Raw genomic sequence first — 18,946 nt, 5'->3', positions numbered from 1 at the left:
CAAAGCCCAGTATGTCTATTATAGTTTTCTACAACTCTAAACTGGGGCATGTTGTTCAAATCCAGGCATCAGGATAGCTATAAAAGTAACTTCTGTTCACCCTCCTTACACCTTTTTCACATCTATTTTATTAGTGAAAGATGCTTTGAGTTTCTTGTTGACAACGTTCTCGGCCTTGGTCCAGGCTAGCAATGCTGTAGGACAGCAACTATCACTCTGATTCCAGGTAATTTTCGTATTGGCCATCAGTCTCAGTGGTTTGTATATCACATTGAGAAAGCCGTTCCATTAGTAGATTAAGGAGTTGTGCTGTTGAACTGTTGTATAGAAGAGGCTGATCACTGTTTCTTTTCTTTTCAGTCAGGCTTTATTTTGAGAGTAAACTCTACTTGATTGCAATTTGCACTCTGCAGAATCCAGGAAGTTTATTAACCTTGAAGAAAAATAGATCACATCATCTTAAAGTTGGAAGTCTTATAAATGAGGTAGTCTAATCATCTTCTATTCGGTGGTGTCCCTGAAACAGACCATCTCCTAATGCAAGGAAGCATGCTATAGTGAAGAGGCTATAGAAGCTTTGAATTCTGGCTGGCCACATAAAAGTTGTGTGACATTCGATTAGTTAACTTTTCTAAACCTCATTTTATTATCCGTAAAGTGGAAATGAAATCCTATGTACATTAGGTGGTGTCTAAGCATAATAGATGTTCAATAAATTTTAGCTGTTCTTATCATCATGGTTATTATTTGATCATTTTTTTCAAAAGCATGATGCTTTGTGCAGCTCCTCAGTTTTTGATGAGATAGTTAGGTCAGGCTAAATTCTGTTTTTTTTTTTATAATTCTAGGCTTTTCAAGTCACTGAAAACCGCTTTTATGGTGACCTTACATTTTTCTCTTCTCTTAAAGTTCTTCAAATACATTATTTATAGATTCATAAACACTATGATTGTAACTCTTTTTCTCATCTTTAAAATTAGGGTATTTATAGTACTTACCTCATAGAATTGCTGTAAACATTAGATGAGATAATGAAGGCAAGACACAACATATTGTCTTCAATGTAGTGAATACTGTGTAGATAAAAGCTACTGTCCCATTGTTATTTATAATACTTTCAAAGCTTCCATTTGTTTTTTGAAGAGCTATACCATACTTGAACCATATCGAACTTATTTTTAATATATATTTATATACATAATTTTGTTTAATATTTATATATGTATATATATCACAACTACTTGGTATATGAAATAAATTCATCAGCCTCATCCTAAACCTACAGAAAGTCTTTCCCTCTATTCAAAGAACTAACAGGCAAAAAAAAAAAGTCTTTTTAATGGGTCTGAGACCACATTTTTATTTTAGAAGATATTTATCTATAAATAATATGGAATAACTGAATCCATTTTAATAAGCCTTAAATAAATGCTAATCTAAAACTTTCTTCTTGAAGAAGAAAGAGGAAAGAGAAATATACAATCCATACCCAAGGAATTATCAATGGCCTTAATGTAGAAGAATTAAATTAAAACACACACATTAACACACAAATTTTATCTTTTGTTAGAAATGTATATTTACTCATTTTATCCCTTTTTGATCAGAGCAGACAATTTATGTATCTTTACCTAAAATTGGTTAATAGGTTTGGCCTTTTTAAAAATGTGCAATGCACTCGTTTCAGCTTTGGCTTCTTTGGTTTGGATGCAGTGTGTGAATTTTTTGTGACAGTAAGCCAGTAGTTATTATGCATGGGGGACTCTGGTAGAAATGCAGTATTTTGTACTAATTGCTAACGGAAAGATCTGTAATATCAGCTGCATGATTCGCCCCTTACATGTGCCCAGCTATAACAACCTGAATGTAGTATTGCATTTGCTAGTATTAGACACAAATTTATCCTGACACTTTTATAAGCAAAGCCTCAAAAACATTTAGTCATGTAAAATATAATCATAGTCTTGAAATATTTGCTTTTGCTCCCATGCATTTCAGGCAGAATCTCATTTTATAGCCTTATCTCTATTGCTGAAGAGGAGAATGGTTTAGAGAGGTTCCTTGGGGGTCTTGATTATAAGATAGGTGTTAATTTACACTGAGCAGTTACTGCACCCTTATCAAAGAACAATTGTTTATATAATGTGAATATTCCTTGTCTCTATGCACTCTTCAGATCTTCCCTATCATAGTGAATTAAACGTGGTTTTAATTTGCATCCCATTTCCAGTGTTTGTTGCCAGACATTTCAGACTTTTTGAGGACAAATTAAAGTAGCTTGTGGGGTAAGTTAAATATTTTGTGTCAGGATAAAATAGCAAACCATTATGTAAAGGGCACATTTCCCCATGTGTTTATCTTATAACTGCATGAACTAGACTTGTACAGAAGCTTTGAAAAAATCCCATGGCTGTCGAATTCATAAGTCTTTCTGACCCATTTGGACAGATGTTAGTATATTACTTGGAACATACTATAAAACTTACCTTTCATCTATGGAAATGTGCTTGTACTTTGTTCCCCCAAAAGCAGATACAGAGACCATAAGACATGGGATAATAATAGACCTTTGGACACAGAGACATAAAATGGAACTATGAGTCCTTGAAAGAGCAATTAAGTACATTTTCATTTCAACAACTGAAGATGAGGAACCAAAACAGATGGGCAGGGGGTAGAATAAATGACAGAAAAATCCGTATCCATCATGCCTCTTGGCATTCTAGCTCACCAGTTTACTCTGTAGTGTGTTACAGTAAATCAGATCTAGTTCTGCATTCCAGACCCTGATTTCTGCTTGTCTGAAGTGAAAACTGAGAATACTGAGAAAACTTTTCCCTGAAAATTTCTGGAACCATCAGTAAGGAGCCTCTAGCCATACCATTATCAATGAGCTGACTCAATTCCTCTTAGAAATGGGTAGGTTATGAATTATAGATAAATTAGAGAAAGAGCTAGCAAAGTATTTCTGAAGCATTCAGTACCCTAAAAAGCATAGTGAGATGTCATATTATCAAGTATCTTTCAAGATCTTGAAAGTGAAAAAAGAGCACAATGCTTTGAATGGAACTTTTGAAGTAGTGATGAACTTGGATTCAGTGGGAAAGGAATCTTCACATTCTTAACTTTGAATAAAATTAAGAACTGTTGTTAATACTTTTTAACCTATGAATTGCAACTTGAAGTCTCTAAGCTGAATTCACATTCTAAATCACACATGCGAAACTTGAGAAAGTTTATCAGTTATCTATTGCTACTACTCCAGAATTTAATAGTTGTTGATAATATACAGCAACTATATATATCCTCACTATTCTGTAGGTTGGCAATTTGAACAGGGTCCCCTTGGATAGTTGTTTTGTTATCATGCGGTGGGGTGGGTTCCTAGATGGCCTTATTCACCTGGTAGGACCTCAGCTAGAATGGTTGGATCTGCCTTTCTGTTGCACATGTTGCCTCTCTTCCTCAAGAAGGCTAGCCTGGGATTTTTCACAAGGCAGCAGGATTCCAGAAGTGTGGAAGCAGAAACTGCGAAACTCCTTGAAGCTAAGGCTCAGTGTCCCTCTGAAGCATTCTGATGGTCAGAGTTTGTCATAAAGCCAACCCAGATTCAAAGGGGGATGTGCGGGGGAATAGACTCCACCTCTTAATGGGAGGAGCAGCAAAGAAATGGTAAACACTTTTAACCCTCCCTCCTCCCCAGAAAGGAGCATCATCTTTATCTGGCCAGTAACCCAACTGTGTCCTTTCTTTTATTAACGTTTTGTATATCTTTTCTTCCCCTCCATTCCTCCATTCCAATACCTTTCCTGTGTCAATATTACCTCATGCAGGTATCATAGCAATCATCTCCTTGACATCAGTCAGTTTCTGCCTCTCCAATCACAAGACAATTTTCTCTCTCTGGCCGTTGTTTTTATACTATTCTGTTCCTCACATATCTGTGTGATTCTTCATTTCGTATCACATATAGTGTTCTCACATTCAGACATTTCCTATTTGGCCAATATTTTTATCTCTATTTCTCTATCTCTTTCTCTCCCTCTCTCTATTCTTCTCTCAGTCCTCTCCTTGTAACTCCCTGATCTTCTCCAAAATATTTTTTGCTCTCCTTTCACAAAGATAGTAGTAAGCACATATTTATTGATTATTTACTATGTGCAAGACACTTCCTTAGGCACTGTGACCAAAGTTGATTAAGGTCCCTCTCTGAGGAGAGAGAAACAATATATAAACACATAAAATGAAAAGATAGCCTATACATGCATGAGTGTTAAGATAAAAAGACGAAGGGAATACAGTAGTGGTTGGTGGGGACAGTAATTTCAGAGTCATCAGGGCCTTCTCCTCCGAGGAAGTAACACTTGAGCACTTGACCTAGATCTCCAGGAGTCACATGGGTGAAGGTGAAGAAAGAAGTGTTCTCGGCAGAGGAGACAGCAAGTGAAATGACCTCTTCCAAATCCTTGCTCCCTTTAGGATAGAACATCCCTAAAGTTTGTTATCTGGCCCAGTGGTTCTAAATTCTGGCTATATGATGGGATCATCTGGAATCTCTTAAATATACTGATGCCTGGGCCTCACCACAGACCCATCAAATCAGATTCTCTGGAGGTGGGTAGGGGAAACACCTAGATACCTGTATTTTGTAAATCGCCATGATTTGTATGCAGCCAAGATGGAGAACCACTGACCTACAGTAGTGCTTTTCAAACATTAACATGCATAGGTCACATGGGAATCTTTCTTAAATACAGATTCTGGTTCACTAGATCTAGGATAGAGCCCAAGATTATGTATTTCTAACAAGCTCCCAGGTCATGCCATTGCTGTTGATCTAGTAGTTATTCAAAGTGTGGTGCTCAGACCAGAGTATTAGTGGTCACCTGGGAGTTTGTTAGAGAAGCACATGCTCAGTCAGAGAATCAGAAACCAGGTGATTCAGTCACCTCGTGAATCAGAAGTGCTAGGGGTATGGCCCAGCCTCCTGTGATTTAAGAAAGCCCTCACATGATTCTGAAACCCACTCAAGTGTGAGAATCAGACTGGGTCTTGGTATTTCGACATAGTCAATTTGGTACCTAATTGTGTTCCAGGTTGTGTTTTCTACAGTTGCTTCATGTCAAGAGGTCTGTTGAAGCTTCTCAAGCACTTGCATTGAACTGAGGGTTTGAAGCCACAGCATTCTCTTCCTTTTACTTAGTTTCCCTGCAGAGCAAATTCTCTTTCGTTCTGGCTAGAAGAGGAAGAGATCCAGCTCTAGTTTCAGATTTCACCTCCAGCTCCCCAAGCCTCTTTGTTCACTCAGCTTGAAAGACATCAGGAGCTTACAGCGCCCCTGCAGGTGACAGTCAACACTTACAGGTGTCACCTGCAAGGAGCTGATTTATTAAAAGCCCTGCTGGGGCAGTTTAATCCCTGTGAAGGGATATTGTAAGTCACTTCTAACTGCTGTCCCATCACAGAATCACTCTCTGTACTACTTCTCTTTGTTTACAAGCTTCAGTTAATGGTTTTCTCTCCATTAGGCAGCTCAAGGGAGTCCTGTTTAGAGAACTAATTGAATTCTTGCCAGTTTGGGGCATGATCCAAAGCTGCTCCAAGTCTCAGTATTTTTCATGTTATATATTTTCCTCTCTTCTAACGCGTATAGTTTTTATACCTCTATCTGCAGAATGTAAGCTAGAAATCGTAACTGTATGCATGAACGCATATCATAAATATGGTAGCACGTGCTTCTTGGCATGGAGAAGCTACATCTCGTTACTCTGATGCAAAGAGTGAAAAAAAAATTTTGAACTAAAAATCCAAACTGAATAGGTATATTTTATAAAGCCTCCAAAAGAATCAATATCTTTTAATTTTAGAAATTGTACTATTTATGAGATTCATGTGATAATGGTGAAGAAACCATTGTTTCTCTCCACCACCCTACTACCATCCATCCCCCTTCCACCACCCCTAAATTTGAATAGTCCCTCTTTCTAATCATTGAAAAAATATAGGTAGAACACTAGCACTCTTGGCTACTTCAAGAATAAAGTTTTCCTGGCTTTTGGCAATTATTTATCCACAAGACAGGATTAGGTTGATCATCAAAGTAGGAATTTGTGGGACTGCATCTAATCATGAGTGATAATGTGCTGAATAGTTAAAGAGGAAGAGTTGGCAAATGCATAAGTAAGTAAGTGAACAAGTAAGTAATAAATAAATACATTTCATCATGAGAAAAAATAAATTGTAAAAAGAAGAGTTCTTTTGACTTTTAAAAATATTCTTCTCAATAGATGTCAAGCTAAAGAGTCATATGGTTTTTGAATATGTAATACCTGAAGCATGTGGAGACCCAATTGCTATAGACACTCCACATTGCAATCTAATGGGGCAATGTATACATTTTTAGATTCCAAAGCATATTTTATTGCCAATTACAGATTTCCTCTAGATTGTTCGTGTGTGACTCTCTGGGGCATTTATAATGTTATAGTCCGTGTTTTACCTCTCCTTTAGTACTTAGGCGATACACTCGTTTACCCTCAAAATCCATTTGCTCCTCCTCTTTGGTTCCTCAGTTTATATCATCGTCCATATTTCAGGTTCTGGGCAACAGGCATGTCTGCTCTTTTGTTGTTCTTTTCATCTTTTATCAACCATCATCCATTCGAAAGCATTAATTATCTGAGATGAGAAACATCATCTTTCACAGAACAATACTTAGGCCATAAAATATTTCATAGCTGAAATCTTTGCACATTTGCCTGGGATGCTTAGCAGAAGTAAATATCCTTTGCTGTTTCCCTTTCACAGTTTGTGGAGATGAATGCACCGGCCTTCTTCTTGGTGACTTGGCCCGCCTGGAGCAGATGGCCACGGGCATCAACCTCACTGGCCCACTGCCCGCTCCTTATAAAATTCTGTACGGTCTTGAAAATAGGACTCAGGAACTCAAGGTAGGTTGGAGCGGTAACAGCAAGAGCCAGGGAAAAAAATGACAGAAGCTTCCAAAGGGGTAATTGCTGTAATTGGTAAATGCTCTTCCCATTGTCCCAAATCAAGGCAGGCAGCCGTTAGGGAAATTCAGAGACTTTCTAAACCAGTGTTTTTCAAACTTGAGAACTATAATTTACTGATTGCTCTTATGGAAAAAGAGGCTCATGTACCCCCAGTGTTTGGCCTAAATCAATTTTATTATGTTCCTTAAATATGTGCAAACATAAAATCAGATATGAACTCCTTATACTTAATAGCTCTATAAAATCAAAACAAATTCATCTTTACAAAAGCCTAAAAAAAATAAAATTCAAATTAAAAACATTAATATAAAATAACAGATGATTTTTGCTGAAAGCAAATTGCTACTTGCAACAAGAATATCATACTGACTACTTCCACATAGGTTCTTTCATCAGCATGTGACATGTGGTAACTCAGTTCTCCTACCTTTCCACAATTTGAACTAGAGAACTCTTTGTGAGGGGTCCTGAAATGACATTTGGCATCACTTGACAAGTTCTCATGATTTATGTGCTCAATCTGCCATATGATCAAACAGGCATGCAAATGTAGGTGCTAAGATCAAGTGGCTCTGTGCATCTCTCAGGTGCCCAGCCTGGGTTCCAGAAATGCTTACATTAACATTTAAGTTTACTGTCAAAATGAAAACGCAAGGTGAAAATTTTGTACTAGAGAATGAGGAGACTTTTGAAAGTACTTCAACAAGAACTAATTTTGTTGTAAGAGAAACACTATTCTAAGACATCGTTAAAGCTTTCAGTAGTTAATGGGATAAAGAGGAAATGTTAAGGAAATTGGAGTTGTTTCACCTGATTAAAAAAAAGATGAAAAGTGACTCCTTATACGCTATCAGTCAATTACTGGATATTTATTAAGAGACTCTGGAATGCCCCAGTATTGCACTTGGTTCCCCAGGGGTTTCATGACCCCTATAATGCAGTCACTACCCTTAGGAAGCTTAGAGTCTATGTGGTTTAAAAATAGTTAAACAATAATTAAACAATTAGCAAAAATACATAATTACCACGTGCTTTATAGAAATTTGACATACAGTAGAGTTCAAAGATTGGAGAAATAGATGAGATCCAGAGTAACCAGGGAATACATCATTAATGAAAGTATAATTTGTGTTAGAACTTGAAGGATAGAAACAATTTCAATAGGCAGAGAATTATTGGTGAAGACTGGAGAAAGAAATCTAAGATTTATTCACTAGGCACTGGCGGACATTCTTCTAGGGAATATATTCTTTAATTTAGACCACAACCTTCAAGGTAAGTATTATTATCCTTATTTACCAGAAGAAGAAACCAATCATAATGATAGCAAGAATAACATTTATTGATGAGTATCTCTGTGCTAGACAATTGACTAAAGTCTTATGTGAATTATCATACATAGATTTTACAGAAACTCCAAGAAGTAGGAAAGGAGTACTGTATTAGCTATGTTTGTCTCAGATAGCCGGGTAGGGACACTGAGACACCGAGACAAGGTCACATGGCTACTAGGTACAGAGCTGGGACTTGGAAGGAGGTAGTTTAACTTTAGGGCCTGTGAGAATGAAACTACCTTCACACAGCTCAAAGAGAGAAGGGCTCAGTCCGCCAGTAGTGAGGTCTCCTTGACCCGCAGCCCATCCATACTCTTGCCACTGAATCTAGGAGAGCCACATGCGCAGAGGCAGAGGTATGGATGAGCGAGGCCTGTCCAGACATTAGAAGTCAGGCCTGCTAGTGAAAGATAAGGCTGGAGACTTCAGTGGGGCTGGGTAATATGAAGGACAATCATGAAAGCCAGGCAGAGGAATCTGAGTTTACTTTGTAGACCCAGCATTCAGGAGTGCAAAGAGTTCTAATAACTGGTCTAATGCTGACCAGTTATCATGTATGGAAGGAATACAAAGAAAGAAAATTAAAGTAGAGAAGCAAATACTTCGGTAGGACATAAAAAAATTGTAAAGTAATAACTTAAGCAATGGATGAAGTACTGAAGGGCCCTCTGAAAGAGGTTCCAATCTGTGGACATCAAGCCTGGGGTTCAGTGACCTATTTCCTTATGGCTGGGTATTGGTCAGGATGACCTTGATTTTCCTTAAATTCCAGTCTTTCTTGATTCTGTTTGTGTTCTTCTTCCATAATTTGTTTAATATCTGGATATTTGGAATCCCATTTTGATATTCTAAATCCTTAAGCAAGTTATGTGCCCTCTTCTTTCAGTTCCTTTAACTGTGTCAATGCTCCCTGGGTACCAGCCAGAGATGACCAGAAACACACATGTGATAGAACAAAGTTGGGTTTACTAATTTGTTGCAACAAGCGGCACTGCACAGTGTGGGGAATTGGGGCTGTCTCAATAACAGGGCATTAGGAATCACTTAGAGTAGTGGGGGCTTGTGCTATGGAATTTGGGGGCACATTCAAGGAAGCAGGGGTTTGTGTTGGACTGGGTACTACTAGGAAGTGGGAGTAGTTCCATAATTAAGTAATCTAATGAATCTTATCTAGAAGGAGGGAAGAAAAAGGGAGGCTAAAGCTACAGTTAGTAAGGAGGCAGTGGTCACTCATATTAGCCAGAAAATAGGATTTGAGGTACTTCTGTGGTCTGTACAGAGACCATGATTTCGTCTGCATTTAGATAAGATTATGGAGTGGTCTCATCTTTTGCTTCATTCATCACTCTCACGGAGTGATCCTGTCTACTGTTAGTGTTTGGTGAGATTGATTATGTTCAATAGGAGAGGAAAATGGCCCATCTGTGAGTGCCAGGCCAGCTCCTACAACATTGATGGCATGCAGTTAGTTAGTGTCTGGCCAGGTCCTTCTGTCAGAGCTCCTGTCCTCAAAGAAAGAGGTAATAAACCTGTAAACTGTATCTCTGTTGATTAGAATGGGAGCCTTAAAGACTCAGACAAGGTTCTTCTTGACTCTACCCCTTACTGGCTGTGCAATCTTGTATAAATTTTTAAGTCTCTTTAAGCCACAGTTTTCTATATACAAAATAAAATAGCATTTATCTCATAGAACTGTTGTAAGAGCTAAATGAAAAACAAAACAAAAAGACCTGGAACATAGTAATGTCTCAATAAATTGCAGCAGTTTGTATTATTTGCCAGATTATTCTGCACGGTGCTTTGTAAGTGCCCAACTGAAATAGTTTCTTTCTCTCTTCTCTGAAGGTGAGAAGGCTAAGTTCTTTCTATATAAAGAAAAAATGTGTTCTGTTAAATGTTCAACCCATGATCGCTGCAAGACCATTTACTAAAAAACATATGCAATGAAATCTTTTTCAGCATTTGCTCTCACCTCAGCGGGCCCCAGAGAGGCTCATTCAGTTGGCAGAAGGCAATCTGAACACGCTGGTGACAGAAATGAATGAACTTCTGACCAGGGTAAGCTGGCAAAATCATGCTTCTTCTTAAAGCAGATAGATTATGTATAATTAAGGAAAATTACTTCAAATTTCTGAAATGCAAATCTTGTTCTTCCTAAATCCCAATTTGGTGCATGAAATAGATGTATTTTTGACTTGCTACTTCTGCCACAGATAAAATCTGAGAACCCAGTAGCACAAGAAAAGATTGGGATACATACTTGGGAAGTGTCAAGGACAATGGTTAAAAATATCAGAATGAGAGTATATTTTGAGTACTCTATCCAGTAGCTTCCATGGTAAAGTTTTTATCGATTCTGGATTCCCAAAGCCCTGGCTCTGACTATGTAAGGAAAAAGAAAAACAAATGAAAATACTTGTAGTCTCTTTGATCTCATCATAAGATTTTTGTGTTTGTATAGAAATACAGCCTAAATCATTATCCCCCCACAAAAGAGGAAATCTTCTTTATCATGAAAATCCAAAGCATTCAAGACACTTTTTAGAGTCAGAGTGTAAAGTCCATGTTGCGTTTATCAGACTTTTTAAGATATTGGGAGTTTTACATTTTCAAAACTGCAAGAGGGTTAAGGTTCCTTTCCCTGATACAGAATGAAGAAAACAGCATAAAGTCTGCCATCTTGTGGTGAGAAAAATGCATGAACTGGAAAATTGGCCCGGAATTTAGGGATCCAGTTTGATTATCAAAGAACTTTAAATGACAAAAAATATTGGAGCTAGAAGGTTCTTACAGATTATCTAGTCCATTTTTTTAAGAAGAAATCCCTCAGGCCATGATAGTGAAATGAATTAGCAATGGCCATGTACTTCACCAAATTCAAGGACCTAAGTAGGACCCAGATACCAGATTCCCACTGGCCCAGTACCATTTCCACCTAACCTGCTGCTGGCTTAGGAGAATTTCCACAGGGAAATCAAATGGGATTCTGAGCACATAATGCTAAACAATGGCCCTGATGTTACAAGTAGCATACTAAACACTTTTTCAGAATCTCCTTCCAGCAATGTGGAATGTACAAATAAGAACAGAGTTTCTTGCCAAATGTAGTTAGATATTAATCAGATTAATGAGTACAGATTGTCTCATATCAATTCAATAATTAACAATTTTGTATTGGTTATATGAATACACTAAATAAGAATTTTTAAACGGATCATGCCAAAGTAATCTCAATTCAACAGCGCATATGAATGTTCACCACATACAAAGCCCAAGCGCTAAGTGTTGGCAGATGAAAGATAAAAATGAGGCTCAGTCTGTCTTCAAGGAGGTTGCAATCTCGAGTGTGTGTGTGTGTGTGGGGGGGCTATATAAGCATTTAGGTATGTGGAGGGTAATATGGGACAAGTGCAAGTAAATATGTAACACAGCATGAAATAAAATAAAGGAATGTACCTGAGAAATACACACAAATGGATTAATTTAATATTAATTTAATGTTAAGGGTAACTAGGGAAAATTCCATGGAACAGAGGCCTTTTATTCATTCATTCATTTAATTAATCCTTACTAAGGGTCAAATATGCTGTAGACACTATAACAGAATGACAGACACTGGGAAAAGAGGTATAAGCAAAACTGACACTGTTGATTACAGCCAAATGATCTGAGCCTTTAATATTATTATTATTATTACTTTATTACTTCTTAACCGACATCCTTTCATCTTTCCAGCAGACTCTCACATACTAAATTTTTTTAAATGGACTTTGCATTTTTGAGAAGTTTAAAGCAAAATTGATTGGAAAATACCGAGATTTCCCATATGCCCCCTGCCCCAAGGCAAGCACAGCCTCCCGCATTATCAACACCCTCCACCAGCGTGATACGTTTGTTCCAATAGATGAAGCTACACTGACGAATCATCACCCCTCAAAGCCTATAGTTTACTTTAGGGTTCACTCTTGGTATTGTACATTCTATAGATTTTGACAAATGTTTAATGACATGTCTCCACCTTTATAGGATCATTTAAAGTGGTTTCACTGCCCTGAAAGTCCTCCATGGTCTGCCTAGTCACCTCTCCCTGTTCCTTAACCCCTGGCAACCACTGATCTTTTTACTGTCTCTATATATCATATATCATATAGTTGGAGTCATACAGTATGTAACCTTTTCAGATTGGCTTTTTTCACTTAGTAATATACATTTAAGTTTCCTCAATGTCTTTTGATGGCTTGAGAGCTCATTTCTTTTTAGTGCTGAGTAGTATTCCATTTTCTGGATGTACCAAGTTTATTTATCCATTCACCTACTGAAGGACACCTTGTTTGCTTTTAAGCTTTGGCAATATGAATAAAGCTGCTATAAACATCCAAGTATATAAGTTTTCAATTCATTTGTGTGAAAACCAAAGAGTGCAATTGCTGGGTCACATGGGAAGAGTGTGTTTAGTTTTGTAAGAAATCTCCAAACTGTCTTCCAAAGTGGCTGTACCATTTTGCATTCCCAGCAGCAATGAGTAAGAGTTCCTATTGCTCCAAATCCTCACCAGCATTTGGTGTTGTCAGTGTTCTGAATTTTGGCCATTCTAGTAGGTATATAGTAGTATCTCATTCTAGTTTTCATTTACAATTCCCTCATGACATACTATGTTGAGCATTTTTATATGCTTATTTGCCATCTGTATATCTTCTTCGGTGAGATGTCTGTTCAGGTCTTGCTATGGAATGAATATGTGTGTGTGTCCTCTCCAAAATTCCTATGTTGAAATCCTAACCCCCAAGGTGATGATATTAGGAGGTGAGGCCTTTGGGAGGTGATTAGGTCATAAAGGCAGAGCCTTCATGAATGGAATTAGTGCCCTTATAATAGGGACCCCAGAGAGATCCTTTGTCCCTTTTTGCCATGTAAGCACAAAGTGAAAAGACACTACCTATGAACCAGGAAGCAGGCCCTCAACAGACACCTGGGATGCCTGGGATGTGATTTTGTACTTCCCAATCTCCAGAACTGTGAGAAATAAATTCCTGTCATTTATCAGCCACCTAGTGTGTGGTATTTTGCTATAGCAGCCTGAATGAACTAAGACTTTTCTCATTTTTTAATCGAGTTGTTTTTTAAATTATTATTAAGTGTCCTTTGTAACAGTTTTTTATTAGCTATGTCTTGCAAATATTTTCCCCCAATCTGTGACTTGCCTTCTCATTCTCTTGACAGTGTCTGTCACAATGCAGAGTTTTTAACTTTAATGAAGCCCAGCTTATCAATTATTCCTTTCATGAATTGCTTTGGTGTCGTAACTAAAAAGTCATCACCATACCCAAAGTCATCTACATTTTATACTATGTTATCTTGGAATTTTATAATTTGCATTTTATATTTAGGTCTATTATCCCATTTGAGTTCATTCCAATACTATTTTTTAATAAACTTTTTTATTTTAAAATAGTTTTAGATTTACAGAAAAGTTGTTGCAAAGATAGTACAGAGATTTCCCATACACTCCATACCCACTTTCCCCTACTGTTAATATCTTGGTATGATATATCTATCACAACTAATGCACTAATATTGATGATTATTATTAACTAAAGACTCAGCTTTTTCTTCAGTTTTACTTAATGTCCTTTTATTGTTTCAGGATCCTATCCAGGATATTACATTAAGTCATCATGTCTTCTTAGGCTATGGCTTCTAGAATGTGACAGTTTCTTAGACTTTCCTTGTTTTTGATGATTTTGACAGTTTTGACAAGTTCATGTATTTTGTAGGATGTCCCTCAGTTGGGGTTTGCCTCTTGTTTTTCTCATGATTAGAATAGACATATAGGTTTTTGCGGGGAAGACCACAGAGATAATGTATCATTTTATCACGTCATGTTAAGAACCCATGTAATCAATATGTCTTATTACTGTTGATGTTGATCTTGATCACCTGACTGAGGTAGCATTTGCCAGATTTCTCCACTGGAAAATTACTTTTTCCCCCTTTCCACACTTCAGTACCATTTTTATCTGCCCATTCTTCAGATTTTGTAACATAAAAAGCCTAGAAATAAGACTTCTAAAAGTAAATATCTCCTTGATAAAGTGAGGATGGGGAGGAAATAGAAATCCTCACCTATTTATTAACCTTGTCCCCACCAGAAACAGGACTGTCATGGAGACCTTCAATATTCAAGTCAAAATGATCAATTCTTTCTTTGCCTGTGGTCAATCAGCGTGATAATCAAAAGGTGTATTGATACACATGTAATCATAACTAGAGGGCTAGAGGACATAAATATCCACTAATATTGGCTGAGACCCCCAGTACCTTTATCTCACAGCCATGAATGATTCAGCAGTTGGGCCCAGAGTATAAGTGCAGGGGCCATGACTTCCTATTATCCATGGCTACGTTAGAGGAGATAGTGCCTAAACTAGGAGTGCACATTAGAGTTACATGGTGCCCAGTCTCACCCCCAAAGGTTGTGAAGTATTTGGTCTGAGGCACAGTATGAGTACTGGGACTTTCAAGAGCTTCCAGATGATTCTGATGTCAGCCAAGATTGAAAACTACGGTGAGCCTAGAGGTACCCGGTGCTTCCAGCTCCCTTTCCTCTGGAAAGTGCTTTCACTGCTACAGCCAATCTTTTTGAGAATCCTTTTCTCTACTTTGTTAGCTGGCGAGTCACTTTATGACTAATACATTCTTTATGTTTGTTAAAACATCTGGTGAGTCTGATCCTGCATAGCTGGTGTGAGCTGCCTTCTGTCCTGCAAGTGCTTGTATATTTTGTGCTTATCTTTTTCATGAAGCAATTTAGCTCTCTAATAGCCCTTGGTAAAGAGAATAATATTCCTCCCCCAGATTAACATTTTAAACATTTATTTTATATAATTTAATGTCAAATATTACATAAGCAAAATGTTGCATAATCATGTATCTTTTTCAATGTATTTTAATTTATTGTCATTCCATTTCCCCCTTGGAATATAAGTTTTTTGAATACGGCAATCATATGTTACATATTCATACTGTCAGACACTATGATTAGTGTGGACTATTGAGATGCTTTTTGATGACAACTCCATATACCTCTGTAGCTACTGTCCTTACCTCCCTCTTTCATTTCACAGCCAAATTTTTTCAAAGACTTGGTCTGCTTTCACTTCACACTCCACTGTAGTCTAGATTTCCACTCCCAGCCTGCTACTAAAACTATTTCAACAAGGTAATCAGTGACAAGCTGGTCACTAAATCCAGTGGAAACTTTATTTTACTTGGACTTCCTACAGCAATTGCCACTTTTGACCCTATCTTCCTTCTTAACATACTCTCCTCTCTGCTTTTATCTTAATTCTCAGACCTTTCATTTTCAAGCTCTTCCTCTGCCCATCCCTCAAAAGTCGATTATCTTGGGGTCGAGTCCTCAGTCCACACCTCTTCTCACTTGTAAACCCTCTCTTTTGGCTTCGATCTCCACATATATGTTTATGATTAATAAGTCCATATTCTCAAGACAGACTTCATTCTCCTGTTTCAGTCCTATGTACCTAACTATCAACTGGACATCTCAAATTAAACTCACCATCTTCCTCTTAAAACCCATACTTTCTTCTATTTAGAACACCTCAATGATTTATCCTCCAATATTTACCAGTCTCCCAAAATAGAACTAAACGGTTGCTCTTCATTTTACCCCAACCCAATTCAGAGGTCTTCTATTACCTCTCTTCCTAAGTTTTATCTAACTCCAAACAATTATTATTCCTATGGCAGAGTGAACTTTCTAAATCACAGATCTGATCACATCACTCTCCTCCTTCAAATTCTCCATTTTGTTCATTGACATGTGATGCTCTTTCCTCGTGATCTTAATTCCTCAGCCTCATCTCTTCCCCAACTCATGCTCTGGTTATCTGGACCCTGATGCATTGAACATATAAGCCAGAAACCTAGAAATCTTCTTTGATGCCACTTTCTTCCTTCTCATCCTCCCACTTATTTAACCCTTTACGAAATACAGTGGGTTCCACTTCTGTGTATAGATCTCATCTTCACTACCCTACTCTCATCCAGCCCTTAGTTTGGGATTACCACATTAGCTTTCTAGCTGGTCCAGCTTTTATTCTTATTTTCCTTCTGATTGTTCTCCAAGGTATAGCCAGAATGCACTTTTGCTATCCCAAGTTTGAACATGTCACTTAAACTAGTCACTAGTGCTTAAACATGTGCTTAAACTAGTGCTTAAACATGTCACTAGTGCTTAAACTCGTCCCCCTGGCTTCTCATTGCTCTTCAGATAAAGGCCAAAGTCTCACTTTGGCCACATCTCACACCACTTTGACCCTGGCCATCTGTACTCCAGCCATGGTATCCTTCAGTCACTTTGTCCCGCAGAGCCTTTCCGGACATGTTTTCTTTAGCCTTGACGTAAATCACTTCCTCCTACATCTTGTTAACTTCTGTTAATTCCAATTCACTTTCTAAACCTCAGCTCCTCGAAGTCTACTGCAAGTCTTCTGTGATATTCCAGGTGTGATGTGATTCCTCTTATAATTGTGTTGTACCACCGTGCTTTTTCTTCAGTTTGTGGTTATAATTTATTTTCATGATCATTAAACAAATACCTCTCTATCCCACTAGACTATAAACTCCAAAAGAGCAGGAAGTGTGGGGTTTTTTTCCCCTTACCACAATATCACCAATATCATGTATATAGTAAGTGTTCAGTCAATATTTGTTTAATTAATTAATTAACTAATTGTGAATAATTTTAAAAATAGCATAAAAATAAATGAAAGGTATAGAAACCCACAATAAGCATTAATTTTGAATTTCTCTAAAACGCACTGAAATCAGGCATATAATTATATTGAGTTGAATATTTTGCTTTCTTTGATAAACATCTCTTAACTGTTTATATTTCATAAGGGGTGAATGTAATGTAATAGACTGAACTATATAAAATATCAAAATTTAGCTTTATCTACCTTGTCTCTTACTGTTTATTGAAAATCAAATTTAAATGAAGATGAGGCATTTCCAAAATGATGAAACTAGTTTTTAAATGATTTAAGTGCCTACTATATATATATAAACACACATATATATATATTTACAATACCTTATTTATAGTTTTAAAAGGTTTAAGTTGCCAACAATGTTTTTCATTTCCGCTGTTATATTTTAAAAGAGAGAGAGAATTTGTAGAGACGTGGATAGACCTAGAGACTGTCATACAGAGTGAAGTAAGTCAGAAAGAGAAAAACAAATATCGTATATTAAGGCATATATGTGGAATCTAGAAAAATGGTACATATGAACTGTTTTGCAAGGCAGAAATAGACACACAGATGTAGAGAACAAATGTATGTACACCAAGGGGGGAAAGTGGAGGTGGTGGTGGTGGTGGGATGAATTGGGAGATTGGGATTGACATGTATACACTAATATGTATAGAATAGATAATAAGAAGTTGCTGTATAAAAAATAAGTAAATAAAATAAAATTTTTTAAAAAGAGAGAGGGATAATGTATAACAAATCACACTTGTTTATTTGGAACTTTCAAAACTGACCCCTGAAATATTTAAGGAGAAATTTCACATAGAACTGACTTATTATCATTCCCCAGGGTCAGTTGATTGTCACTCTCCTTGTGTGCTGTCTGTCCTAGTAGCTTGTCCTAGTACTTCACTGACCCTAGTACTTCAAAAATATATAGAACCGGTAGTGTTTGAAGATGACCCTAAAGAATATCATGTAAATGATTAGATCTCAAATTTAAATTTAGCAGAAAACCTCTGCAAATGCAAAGGTGGATGGCATCTAAGCAATGTTGTCTACTCAGTAGTTAGATTTGCTCCATTAGATTCTAGTTTTAACATAAAGAAGGCAGAAAATGAAAGACACTAGTAATATCCAACCAAGAAAATTTTGTGCAGATTTCAAGAGGCACAGTGAGAACTGCTTGAGCTAAAGTAAGAAAGTAACAGCTACATTGTTCAGAAGTAAATGAATGTGTGCCTAATGGTAATGCGTGCTGCCTAGATATAAATACTCAAAAAAACCCACAAAGAAAATAAAAGGAAAAAATACCTAGTTGAGTGAACTTGAATGGAAAAAAAGATAATCAAAGGTAAGAGAGATACATGCAAAGCAGTGTGTGAGCTATCATTTACAAAGGAACACTGGAAATATGTAGAACAGAGGTAAGAGAAAGTGAAAATAAGAAAATCTAAGAGAATGAAAGGAAGATTGTACAACATATTAGGATAAATGAGAAGACATTTGTCAAATACTCAAAGGACAAGATAATAGTGAGTTAGAAGGAAGCTGACTAAGGGATGGGGATGGCAATTTAATAAAATACAGGAAGAGCCAAACTGAATCAGGCAGACAGCTCCTATCATGTACTATTTAGCCTTCATCTGTAACATTATCAATAGCCTGTCCTGGATGAAACTGATTTTTGTAAATTTCACATTTTACAATCTATCACCACTCCCCATAGGTGATAGTGTATTTGTAATTGCCTTCCTTTATGGAGTCTCTCCTGGGTGGTTTTGACAAGGTGACTCTTCAACTTCATTACTGTGTAATGAGACAG

The 18,946-nt window shown here is 37.1% G+C and overlaps 1 protein-coding gene across 2 annotated transcripts in view; it reads left to right on the top strand.

Annotated features, from left to right (window-relative positions):
• Positions 1-18,946, top strand: part of LAMA2 (laminin subunit alpha 2) — a 622,418-nt gene that overhangs the window by 468,570 nt on the left and 134,902 nt on the right. For both annotated transcript variants that reach the window (XM_082475049.1, XM_082475048.1), the window contains exons 33-34: positions 6,808-6,950; positions 10,307-10,405. In XM_082475049.1, the coding sequence (XP_082331175.1) occupies positions 6,808-6,950; positions 10,307-10,405 (242 nt within the window). The remainder of the gene's footprint in view (positions 1-6,807; positions 6,951-10,306; positions 10,406-18,946) is intronic.

Source organism: Balaenoptera physalus (assembly GCF_965194825.1).
Source record: "Balaenoptera physalus genome assembly, chromosome: 9".
Taxonomy (NCBI): Eukaryota; Metazoa; Chordata; class Mammalia; order Artiodactyla; family Balaenopteridae; genus Balaenoptera; species Balaenoptera physalus.
Note: the sequence above shows the minus strand (reverse complement) of the source record. Positions and strands in the feature narration are given on the sequence as shown.